This window comes from Lissotriton helveticus, chromosome 12 (genome assembly GCF_964261635.1).
Source record: "Lissotriton helveticus chromosome 12, aLisHel1.1, whole genome shotgun sequence".
In the NCBI taxonomy this organism is placed as follows: domain Eukaryota; kingdom Metazoa; phylum Chordata; class Amphibia; order Caudata; family Salamandridae; genus Lissotriton; species Lissotriton helveticus.
This window is the reverse complement of record NC_136073.1, coordinates 618,030,826-618,043,801: the sequence shown is the minus strand read 5'-3', so window position 1 is coordinate 618,043,801 and position 12,976 is coordinate 618,030,826. Positions and strand designations below refer to the sequence as shown.

General features: G+C 41.9%; 1 protein-coding gene across 1 annotated transcript in view; it reads left to right on the top strand.

The window, feature by feature from the left end:
- Window positions 1-663: 663 nt before the first annotated feature.
- Window positions 664-12,976, top strand: part of LOC144797634 (SLAM family member 5-like) — a 560,316-nt gene continuing 548,003 nt past the window's right edge. The window contains exon 1 of the mRNA XM_078668328.1: window positions 664-769. Within this exon, the coding sequence (XP_078524454.1) occupies window positions 727-769 (43 nt within the window). The 5' untranslated portion in view covers window positions 664-726. The remainder of the gene's footprint in view (window positions 770-12,976) is intronic.

Genomic DNA, 12,976 nt, shown 5'->3' with positions numbered 1-12,976 from the left:
TAAGGCTGCCCCTCTAGGTCAGGGAAAGAAAGATGGGTAAATCCTTTTTAGTGGGATTCCTTTCCGTTGATCAACTGTAATTTAATTTTCACACAACTAATTAGTGAGAAATGTTGAAAGTTCCTAGTGCAACTAGTTACAAATATCTTCTTTTTTTTTTTTTGCATTTTTGAAACTTTTCTTGATTTGAGAGACTCGTTATGAATTTAACATAGCTTTGAAAACTATCAAATCAAGCTAAATTAACTCAAAATCAGATTAAATGAAAATAAACTATAATATATTGTTTTCTCTGATTGAAAATGAAATTACCATGAGTATAGACTGCATAAATGTGTCTCTTGTTGCTCTATAAAAACATATGACCTCAAATTCGAGCACTATACAGAAAATGCATGAATATATCTCCCAAGTTAAAAATCCAGCCCTCCCAGAATTTTAAATCAAGGGCACTCAGCAGTATATTTGGCTTAATCTCAAAGTTGAGAAAGTGAACAATTAAGCCAAGGTTGCAGAGAGCGGTTGGCTTGAAAGTATGAACTGGCTGGAGATGTCCCACGAGACACGGGGACACTTGTCGCATGTTCCCCTGAGGCGCGATGAAACCACTTCCTCTTCGGACTGCGTTGTCAGCACTGATCTGCAACTCCATTCTGCTTAACAGCTATTTTGGAGCAACACGTTCTTATTTTTGTTCTTTGTTGGAAAAATCTGTTTTCAGTAAAAATGAAAGCTTTTCTGTGGAGCTGTCTCCTTTGTGCACTAATTGGTAAGTGAACCTGTTATTTTCAGATAGTGAAGTTATTTTATCATGGCACATCTAATGATTAAAAACCTGAATAATTAACTTTGCAATTGTTGTTCAGACTCAGCATCAAGCAATGTCACTTTCGAGGCTAACTGAACACATCGCTGGTCAGGCAATCGTCTGATACAATTACAGATTTTCAGATGTTCTGCGTACATGGGAGCAGTTCAGGCATGTTATATGGGTGCGAAGAAAGCATAAAAATGAAAAAACGAAACAAAACTAATACCACGTAATGCCAGGTGTATAAAAATGCAAATATAGCAACCAGGCAGCATACTGACGAACATTCATGTGTATTTTCCGAGTTAGTTGAAGTTTTTGGGATAATGTTTTATGAACAATGTTGCCATAATCTGTATTAATGTATGCAAATACATTAATTTGCATTATAAATATGATTGGTTTTGACATCTGTATTTTGTTTTAAATTTATTTTTTGTTTCTGTTTCTGTCAGGATGTTACTAGTTGCTCTTGATGTGAGAAACCTGCTTTCTCTGCAAGTTTCCAACAATATTTTTCGTAATTATCTTTAAGCTCACAGTACTGGAAAAGCATACACATAATTATGTATAGGTTTAATGTTGAAGCATCATTTATTTGAATGTATACATTTGTTTTCTGATTGGAAGGGGAATCCGTCAATGATAATGTAGGAATGCCCTAATCTAATCGATGATGTAAATCCACACAATTATTTTTAAATATTGTTAATAACTACATTTACACCAACAGATTAAGAAAGCATGAAGGTGACTCTGTTTAGCAGCCTTCAAGGTGCTCGGTTGTGGACATTAGCATTCCCAAATGAGCTAAGCAGCATTGAGAAGATGTATTACAGAAAAATGCTTGAGTTACTTAAAGCTCCCCCCCCCTATAGACTGACAATGCAAAAGAGAGAGTTACAGATTTCAGACTACACTAAAACCTATTTGACTGGTACTATTCATGTCCTTAGTAGTAAGTTAAAGCAGTGCTTGCATCAAACATCTTTTACATCCTTAATATGAAAAAACGTTTCTGGAGGTGATAATGTTGGACAAGAACATTTGTGCATGTTTGTTGTGTGGCAATTTGTTGTGGTGGAGATTTGTTCTATGGTTTTTGTGCTGGTGTGTTTTATGCTGCATTAATGCTGTGTGATTTTGTTGATTTGTACTGCAGTTGCTGTATTGCATTCTGTTTGTTTTTGTGTACACTAATATGAATGAATTGTGTTGTTAAGTTAGTTTGCATACATTATTCTCTTAAATCCTGTTGTATACTTTAAATATGTAAACAAATGCTCCTACATTTCCAGCCAAAAGCAGCACAGGCGTTGCAATTTCCGGTGAAGTAAAATAGCGGTGCTGCAGCTCTTTAGCTACATAAGACACCATTCAGCTGACAACTGTTGCAGACACTGCCTGTTAACTTAGCATTCCCAGTGCTTACTTTATGCGATAAAGCTCCAGATGTTTTGGGTCTGTACTTACCCTAATTCTCATGTAAATCTGTTTGAGTTATCTTATTTGACCTTCCATCTCTTCTGGGTTGAGCATAAGCAGCATTTGCTTGCTGCATTTAACTAAACTTAGTCAAAAAGTGTCACAAATGTGTGAATTAATTAAGTTACTTGTCTGAATTGAAGATCAGTACTTGACCATAGGTCTAAGGAATTTGGGGCCATATTATCAAGAAGGGCAATAACATTATTGCCGCTTTAGCGGCAGGAATCTGCCGCTAAAGCGGCGATAAGTGGCTTGATAATATGCCCTTGTGAATTCCCGTAGAAGCCCAGGTTGACACCAGAACCTGGGCTGCTATGGGAATTCACTACGGCATATTATCAAGCCCCTTATCGCTGCTTTAGCGGCAGTTTCCTGCCGCTAAAGCGGCGATAATGTTATCGCCCTTCTTGATAATATGGCCGTTGTCTGGTGGCTGTCCCACTTGTAACGCATTACTTTGCGGTCTCAAACCTTTTTGCATGTATTGGCTGTTAGTTTTGTCTTGCGCTGTTTGCAAGCGTTGTGAGAGAAATCCTTGTAATTCTGTTGGTTTGTGGGTGATATGTGTTAATATGAGTGTTGAGTGAGAGAAGAATGGTGTAGAGAGGAAGGCAGAGGAAGTGTGGAGAGAGACGTGGTGATAAAAAAGTGAGGTGGGGTGAGGTAGTTAAAGGAAGATGAGTTGAACAAAGAAGGTGCGTCAAATACAGGAGAGTAAAGAAGAGAAAAGAGAGACAGAGATAGATAACAGTAAAAGAGAGGGGGAGGCAGAGAGGAAGGAGTAAGGTTGAAGTGCAAGGCGGAGAAATAAGGGCGATGCCAAGGACAGTTGAAGATTAAGAGGGGCCAATTTTTAGCTGGCTGATTAATTTAGTCTGGGCCTATAACCAGAGCCACATTTCTATGGCGGGCCATTCCATGCAAATAACAATTATATAGAATAATTTTAAAAGATAGTTTAGAAGTGAATAGGTCATAATACACAAACACGTACTACATGTACAGTATGAATACCTGGTATAGGGAGTAACGCATACTCTGAATGCTGCCAGCTTGTATGTAGCTCGAGCTCTCCATCATTGGATGACATTATTTGGTTACGGACCTATTCATTTGTGTTGGATTCCCTTCTCACTATCATGTTGTTATTATTAGTGAGTATTTCTTCCCTATTCAAATCACTCTTATCACCCCTGTTTGCTCACATAAATAATTATCTCTTGCTACCTAACGCGCTCTTCCATGCAGTACCGACGTTAGCCCCCTGCTTCACAACATTGCCCTGTATCTGCACTGGCCTGAACTCTGACACGATGTTATTATTAACGAAGGCTTTATGTCATTTGACTGTTAATGATTCTGTATTGAACGTGAATTTACTGCTTTTAGCACTCTACACAATGTAATTCTGTAAAGTGCTCTAATACCCGCATGGGTCATGTTCACGCTATAAAAAAAATGATTAAAATAAAATAAACATATGTGTATATTCAAAACATTCCAAAACCTAATAATATTAAGATTTGGTATGCTTCAGGATTACATTGCCCACATTTCACATAGCACAGACTTAAGATCATTTACAATTTAAGCGGCTGTTGTACCACCTAAATCAGCAGTACTCAGAACCACCAAAGTTGCAGTTCCCCTACTCTTCATAGAGTAGTAGGTACCACTGGGTTTACCCCAGTACATCCATAGTTGGCTCAAACAGTGTAACTCTTGACCTGGCACCCTGATCACCATACGGCTGTGAGGACACAGTAATGGTCAATCTGTTTGTTTGGAGGGTGGCGGTCCTGGGTAGGAAAAAGGTTCAATTGCCCACCTGTGCAAGAAGAAGACTCTGCACACTAAGTCCATTGGGTGTTTGTTTTCTGAAAACAAATTTATGTTTTTGAGGTCTTTTTAGAAAAGAAAAGCCTTTGCTGAGCACATGAATCAAACATGGTGCTAATTCAGTATCTTCAGTGGAACCACCACAATGGAGGCGCCACTCAAGACACAAAGGCCAGGATTAGCAAACTGTTTGCCCTTAGTTCGCATCACAAAAGAGATGCAAACTTGCAAAAAAAGTTTGTTTCATTTACTTTCCAGCACAAAACGTGTTTTGCACTGGAAAGTTGCATGAAAGTAATGCAAAGCAGATCAAAGCAATGCTTTGTGTTATCAAGGTGGCGTTCCATGGGTGGCACATTGGCGTTCCCATGCAACAACCCATGGTTTTTGATGCAAAACCTTATCCACTAACAAGATTTGTGACAAAAAATAACGCCACTTTGGGCAGGCGTTAAAAGGGGGAAATGCTTTTATTTCACCTAAGTTTTTCCACTTTGTATACGTGCTGCACTGATTTACACACATGCAACGCGGGGAAAGTTTTAAAATCTGTCTAGGCATAAAAATTAGCACTGGAAGGGCACCTTTCCTGTACAAAACCTATGTTAGACACATTTGCACCACAATGCAGAGGTGTGTGTGTGGTGCTCGGTGGCCTAATTGTGCACCAGCACTAGTGAGAGAGAGCAAGATAGTGGCATATTCTTGTAGCTATGACATTTTCCTGCTTCTCTCCCTCAAGCAATCCAGCAAAACAAATGTGTTTGCTACCTTGCATTGTGTGAAGGTGTTGTTAATCTGGGCCAAGGTTTGCTGCCTGCCTGGTTGGGATCTCTAAAAATTGGATTCAGCCATTGGTGATCTGCTGACCTGGTGGGCTGCTGGGCCAGCTGCTACCCTCTAAATGAGCCCCTAATAACTGTGCTAGGCTTAAAGCATTTTATAGTCTTGGTTCTGACTGATTTTGTACAGATTGTTAATTCATGCCTCTGGGTGATTTCTTTGCTCCTCTTTACAATTACAACTTTCTGTTCCTGATTTCAGGCTGTCTAGTGGTGGCAAATCAGTCTTGGCCTACATCTTTGGAGCAAGCTATCACTAGAGATTTGTCATATCAGGAATCATACCATATATGAGAGAGCCATCAAACCTAAACTGTTTTTCAGATGGTCTTCTGTTTCTGGGAGTTCTTTTGCTGTTTTTTCTAATATCCTTCATTGAATTGTTTAGAAAAATGTATTATTTAAGTGCAAGAGGCGAGAAAACAATGAGTGGGAACTTTATGTAGTATAAAGGCTGTGTCTACTTGGGTAACTATAAGCATTGCAAGTGCCACATGCAATTCAGACACAGGTGCCAGGTAAATCAGCAACTGTAGTAGTGGCCTTATATGAGGTATTTGAAAAAGTCACACCATCCTGGAGGCCCTCGGTGAGTCCAAACCATGTTCCACAAATCACTGCAGAGTAAAAGTAGTTTCAATCACCCACATTAGCCAGTAGGGGGCCCGTAATAGGGATCTACAGTGGGACAGCATCACCTTTTGGAGCGCAGAAAGTTTCATGGAACTCGTCTCAGCCCAGCGAAAGTGGATATTTAAGGAGACCCCTGGCTTCCTCATGATGGAGCAGGTGGGTGCTCTCAGCCTCTGCCAAGCCATAACCTCCCAATGCCATGCAGCCTTGGAAGGGGGTAACATGGCCTTCCACAGGCGCATAACTGACTGGATCATGCACGAAATCTCCAAGTTGAGAAAGCGGGGGAAAACATTCTGCTTTCTAGTTTACACAAAGCATACCAAGGTGCCAATTGGAGTGAGCTTTCATAACCAGATAAGTTTTGTAACTGATCCGTGACTTCAGTCCAGAAGCTTATGAGCTCCAGGGTATTCAGACAAAATATTGAAACTAAAAGATCATCCTACCAAAATATTGTTTACAAATCGTCTGCTATAATATCGTTCTCAAGAATATCGATTTTAAGGTAAGTAATATCGATTTTGAAAATATCACAGTCAAAATCGTTTACAAAAATATAGTTGTTAATAGTATCGTTTTTTATAATTGTTATGTATTTAGTACCGTAGCCGGTTGTAGGTTTATAGGGGTTTAGGGTGGGAAGTAATCTAATTATAAATAATTAATAATTAGTTTTGAATTATTATTAATTATGTAATTTATAATTAATTACGTTAATTGTGCAATTACAGTTTTTTAATTTAAATTTTAGGTGCAGGATACATAATTTAAATAGAATTAATAATTAGTTGGTAATTAATATTAATTGTTTAATTGATAATTCATTATGTAATTGGGTCATTAATATATTTTTTTTAATTTTAGATGCAGGTTGTGGGGTTAATAGGGGTACAGGTTGGGAAGTAAATTAATTATATTAAATATTTACTTTTTAATTATGAATAATTAATTAATTGACAATTACTTATGTTAATTGAGCAATTATTATTTCTTTACTTAAGTTTTAGGTGTAGATTGTGGGGTTTTTAGGGCTATATGGTGGGAAGTAATGTAATTTTAATTAAGTAGTAATTTTAAATTGACATTAGTTAAATTGTTAATTATCTTAATTGTGTAATTAATTTTTGTGTTAGTTAACTTTTAGGAGCATATTGTGTGTTTTGTAGGTTTATGTTGTGGGAGGTAAATTAAATAATATAAAGTAATGATACATTTTTAATTAATTATAATTAATTAATTGATAAATATGTATGTTAATAGTGAAAATAAATAGCTTTTAAAGTCACGTTTAAGTGTGGGTTGTGAGGTTTGTAGGGGCATTGAGTGGAAAGTAAACTAACTTAGAATTATTTAATCAATATTCTTTTGTTAATTAATACTTTTTTAATCATTGTATTCATTTTAATGATAAATATGTATGTAAATTGTGTAATATATTAAATGTTTTTTTGAGGTGTGTGTTGTATCTTGCATGTGTAAAGGGTGTATAGAAATTATACTAATATTTGTAGTTATTTATGATATGTATTTAACATTTATTTTATTTTATTTTTAATTTAAAATATAGTTGTATTTTTTTTATTTTGCATATTTAAATTTGTTATTGTTTTCTATGTGTTTGAAATTATTTGAGTAAGTTGACAAGAATATATTTGCTTCTAATGTTGCACTGACTGGAGTGGGAATATTAAATTGTATCCCTCCATAACCCTACACTTTCCCTACTGTTGCATTAATTGGAGAGGGAATAATAAAGTTGACCCCTCCTCCATCCAACACGTTCCCTACTGTTGCACTTATTGGAGTTTGAATAGTAAATTTTACTTATCTGCAATCTAACACTTACCCCACTGCTGTACTGACTGGAGTGGGATTAGTACATTTTACCCCGTCACAATCCAACACTGTCCCTACTGTTGCACTGACTGGAGTGGGAGTAGTAATTTATACCCCTCCACAATCCAACACTTTACTTACTGTTGCACTAACTGGAGTGAGAATTTTAATTTTTACCCCTCTGCAATCCAACAGTGTCCCTACTGCTGCAGTGAGTGGAGTGGGAATAGTTTAATTTATCTCTCTGCTATTCAACGCTTTCCGTAGTGCTCCACTGACTGTAGTGAGAATAGTATATTTTACCTCTCAGCAATCCAACACCTTATCTCCTGTTGCAATGACTGTAGTGGCAATAGTACATTTTACCCCTGTTACATCATAACAGTTTTCCTATTGTTGCGTTGCGTGAAGTGGGAGTAGTTAATTTTATACATCCAGTCCAACACTTTGGGGCTAATTACGATGTTGGTCGGAAAGGCCCTGAGTGGGATTCTATTTGTCCATATCCGATTCGGAACCCGCGTTTTCGACCGAATCGGAAACACATCCGACCGACTGATTATGATAGTTGGAAACTGTTTGGTCTGATTCGGTTGGAAACCATTGCGACACAGAGTCGGTCCGAATGCTTTCCGGCCGACATCGTAAGGAGGCCCTTGATCCACTTTTGTATAAATTGTAGTGAGGTAAGTATACATATTAAATGTAAAATTTTACAATTTATTTTATAATGTTGAAATTTATATTGGTATGGGTTTGCTTATTTAAAATTATAATATTTATAAGTATTAATATGTTTAATGTGTAAAATATTTGTATTATATTGCAGGACATTTGTGTGGTTTACTTTTACTTAAAATGGCAATTTTTTTTAAATATTTCATGTTCTTGGTAAATATATATATATATATATATATATATATATATATATATATATATATATATATATATATATATATATATTTGTTATATCAGTACATTATTTTATAAATTCAGAAATTACAATATAAATTAAAATTGTTTGTTTAATAATAGTTTTTAAACTAGATATATGTAAATACATATATATTTATATATGTGTTGGTAACTTTTTTAAATACATTTAATTGTTATACTTGTTCAAATAGACATTATATCTATTTTATTCCTATTAAATTAATGTTACTATTTAATATAGTTAATATGTAAGATTTAAATGTATACATATTGGAAAAAAACCGATATTTAATACATCAATATTAATGGCAAATATATATATATTTTAAAATATTTTTGTACTTACCCTTATAGGTATAGAATGATAATTTTTTTGACAGCTAAATTTTGGTAACAATATTTTGGTATGGAGATATTTTATCACTGTACGGAGCTGCTTGAGTGACCGGAATATATGATGTAGATTAGTGCTTATCAAGCAGCTTTGGGAAAAGTGGAATTAGCACCTGGACAGAATTCATTTTTTGCTTTGGGCGGCGTAAGCTGTGTAGGACAGAAAATTGTATACGTTTTAGCAGGACATTTCTAGAGTCCTGAATGGGTAAGTAAAAGCACTGTCCCATTCTGCATCATGCAGCTCTCTGAAGAATTCTACTTACCATTTGGCGTACAACACACCAAGGGGAGTCTGAATATGTGACAGTAATGCTGTGTCAAATCATCTAATAAGGTGTTACCCTTTGCCCATGGTATGAGGCGACTGCAGTCCTTCATGCATGGGTCGCTCATCCGCCACAATCTGCCAATAATGGCAAGGTGTGTGCATCAGCGCATTGTAGGTCAGAATGTGCCCCTGAGACACCCCGGTAGAACTCTGTGTGATTCTCCAAAGGGAGCAACTGTGCATCCTCAAATATACACCCTGGTCTCAAGAACAAGGATGTGTCAATGCGGGTGAAAGGCATGGTCATTACCAAAGTACAGCAGGCTCTGGAAGGGAGAACCCTCGCTGTGACACGTAAAGCTCTACAATAGCATTAGTGAGGGACCTGTAAGAGTCGGGGAGAGGGCCATGGAAAGCACCCTACTGGGCTGAAACATCTAAGCACATCTTATGTAGTCCACTGCACACTCTTAGGGGCTCTGTGATCAGGACAAGTACCTGCCAGCCACTGATAAAGCCAATGGAGCTGTGAGGGGATGTAATAGTGTTCAAAGTTCGGGGCGCCCACACCGCTCTGATCAGTTGAGCATTGTGGTTTCACAAATGCTATCAGTCTCTGGCCTTTATTGCAAATCAGCTCACCTAGCAGGCTATCAAGTTGGCAGAAACATTTTGCAGGTAAACGAAGTGGTAGATTAATGAAGTAGCAGATCAAGAGAGGGAGCAGGAGCATTTTTAACAGGGCAATTCTGCCCATACCAGATAATGGTAGAATACTCGAAAAAGGCTGTCTTTCCCAGAGGGCAGTTAATGCACACTTAACGTTCCCATCAAGCAAGTCCTGGTCAGAATGGAATACTTGTTTGCACAGATAATGGGAGGTGTGGGCTTGCAGACACAAAACAGACAGTCTTACGTTCAACTGTACCACCGGCACTGAAAGGCACAGGGGCAGGCAGAACTTCTGCCAGTTGACAATCAAATCAATCATATCATTTGTAAAGCACACTACTCACCGGTGAGGGTCTCAAGGCGTTTGGGTGGGAAATGCTGCTACTGCTCGAAAAGCCAGGTCTTGAGGAGTTTTCTGAAGGTCAGCAGGTCTTTGGTCTGCCGTAGGTGGCTGGGGACGGTGTTCCAGGTCTTGGCAGCGAGGTGGGAGAATGACCTGCTGCCGGAGGTCACTCTTTGGAAGTGGGGGACTGTGGCGAGGGCGAGGTCTGCGGAGCGGAGCTGGCGGTGGGGGTGTAGAAGCTGAGTCGTCTGTTGAGGTACGTTGGTCCCGTGTTGTGGAGTGCCTTGTGTGCGTTTGTGAGGAGCTTGAAGGTAATCCTCTTGTTGACCGGTAGCCAGTGCAGGTCTCTCAGGTGGGGTGTGATGTGGCTGCGGCGAGGGATGTCGAGGATCATGCGTGCAGAGGCGTTCTGGATGCATTGGATCCATCTCAGGAGTTTGGCTGAGGCTCCTGCGTAGAGGGCGTTTCCATAGTCCAACCTGCCGCTGATGAGGGCCTGGGTGACCATTCTGCTTGTTTCAGTGCGGATCCACTTGTATATCCTGCGGAGCATGCAGAGGGTGTTGAAGCAGGAGGAGGAGATGGCGTTGACCTGTTTAGTCATGGAGACGGTGGAGTCGAGGATGACCCCTAGGTTGCGTGCTTGGTCGGTGGGTGTTGGGGCGGTTCCCAGTGTGGTCGCCCACCAGGAGTCGTCCCAGGCCGAAGGGGTGGCTCAGAGGATGAGGACCTCCGTCTTGTCCGAGTTCAGCGCCAGTCGGCTGTTCCTCATCCATTCAGCGACGACCTTCATTCCTTCGTGAAGGTTGGTTTTGGTGGTGTGGATGTCCTTGTTGAGGGAGAGGATCAGCTGGGTGTCATCGGCGTAGGAGATGATGTTTAGGTCGTGCCCACGGGCGATGTGGGCGAGCGGTGCCATGTAGATGTTAAACCAAGTTGGGCTGAGGGTTGAGCCCTGGGGTATGCTGCAGAGGATCTCGGTGGCTTCGGAGCAGAAGGGAGAAAGGCGGACGCTCTGTGTTCTGCTGGAGAGGAAGGAGGTGGTCCACTCCAGGGCCTTCTCTTAGATCCTGGTGTTGTGGAGGCATGTTCTTAGTGTGTGGTGGCAGACCATGTCGAAGGCAGCTGACAGGTCCAGTAGGATGAGGGCCGCCGTTTCTCCGTTGTCTAGCAGGGACTTGATTTCATAGGTGGCGGCGATGAGGGCAGTCTTGGTGCTGTAGAACCCGAACTGGGAAGGGTCCAGGATGTTGTTCTCCTCGAGGAAGCGGGTCAGTTGTTCGTTGACGGTCTTCTCGATGACCTTTGCCAGGAACGGGAGCAGGGAGATGGGCCGGAAGTTCTTGAGGTTCTTAGGGTCCGCCTTTGGTTTCTTGAGTAAGGCGTTGATCTAGGCGTGCTTCCAGCTCTCTGGGAAGGTTGCTGTCTCGAAAGAGGTGTTGATGACTTTCTGGAGATGGGGTGAGATGGCTGTGCTGGCTTTGTTGAAGATGTGGTGTGGGCATGGGTCTGACGGAGATCTGGAGTGGATGGTGATCATGATCTTGATGGTGTCGTCGTCGTTTATGTTGGTCCAGGAGAGCAGGCGGTTGGTGTGGATGGTGGTCGTGGGGGCGGAGGTCTCAGTGGTTGTCGGAAGGTTGTGACATTGAAGCTGTCGTGGATGTCTGCGATCTTGCAGTGGAAGAAGGCGGCCAGCGAGTCGCACAGGTTGCAAGAGGCGGTGCCGGGGTCGGTGGGGTCGGCAGGTGGGCTCTGGGCAAGGGTGGTAGTTAGCTGGTCTTCGGTGACTTTGCTCCAGCAGCGGCAAGGCATCTGTTGGGTGCGGTGGTGCATGGTGGATTTTTTTAAGGTGAAGTGGATGCAGCGATGGTTGGTCCAGTGGAGTTTGGTGATGTGGTTGAAGGAGACGTGGGGGCTTGCGGAGAAGTTGGGGTCAAGCGTTTGACCGGCAGAGTGGGTGGGTGTTGTGACGAGTTGTCTGAGTCCGAGGTTGGCTAGGTTGTCGATCAGGGTGGTGGAGTTGGTGTCGTCGTTGTTCTCGAGGTGGAAGTTCAGGTCCCCAGGGAGGATGTAGTCCATGGAGGTGAGGGCATGTGTGCTGACAAAGTCGGTGATGGAGTTGCTGAACTGTGGTTGGGGTCCGGGGGTCTGTAGATGAGGGTTCCTCTGAGTGTGGTGTTGGGGTTGGTGTGAATCTGGAAGTGCAGGTGTTCGACAGTGCTGAGGGTGTTGTCGGTGTTGGTCGAGACTCTGAGAGTGTTCCTGTGGACGATGGCGATTCAGCCTCCTGCTCCGTTGGTGCGGTCCCTGCGGGTGATCTTGTAGCCTTCCGGGACAGCTATAGCTATGTCGGGTGCCGAGGCGGGGTTCAGCCAGGTCTCCGTCAGGAAGGCGACGTCTGGGGAGGTTGAGTTGAGTAGGTCCCAGAGTTCAACGGTGTGTTTGCGGGCGGAGCGGCTGTTGGGAAGGATGCATCTGAGGTGGTTGGGTTCTTTCCTGGTCAGTAGCATGGTGGGGCTGATGCTTGTGAAGCTGCAGTTCCGGCAGGTGAAAGCTCCGTGGGTGCGCTTTGGGGCGGCCAGGAAGCAGGTGTGTGACCATCCAGTGTTGCGTGCGTGGAGGGTTTTGGCATCATAATGGTGTCAGGCGTTGTGGCGTTCGTGAGGTCCAGGGGTCCTGGTGCTGGGTGGGATCCAGGCACGGACGGGCACAGACAGGCTTGCCTTAGGCGTGCCTTCGGCGAGCCAGCGGCACGGCCACTGTGCGGCTGCTGTGCGGCCTCCATATGAGGGGATGTGGGAGGAAGGAGCAGCTGGGAGGCGAGAGCGGGCGGCGAATGGGATTGCAGGGGGTCGGGGTCGCACAGACACAGCGGTGGGAAAAACAGGCAGGGGCTGTGGGAGAAC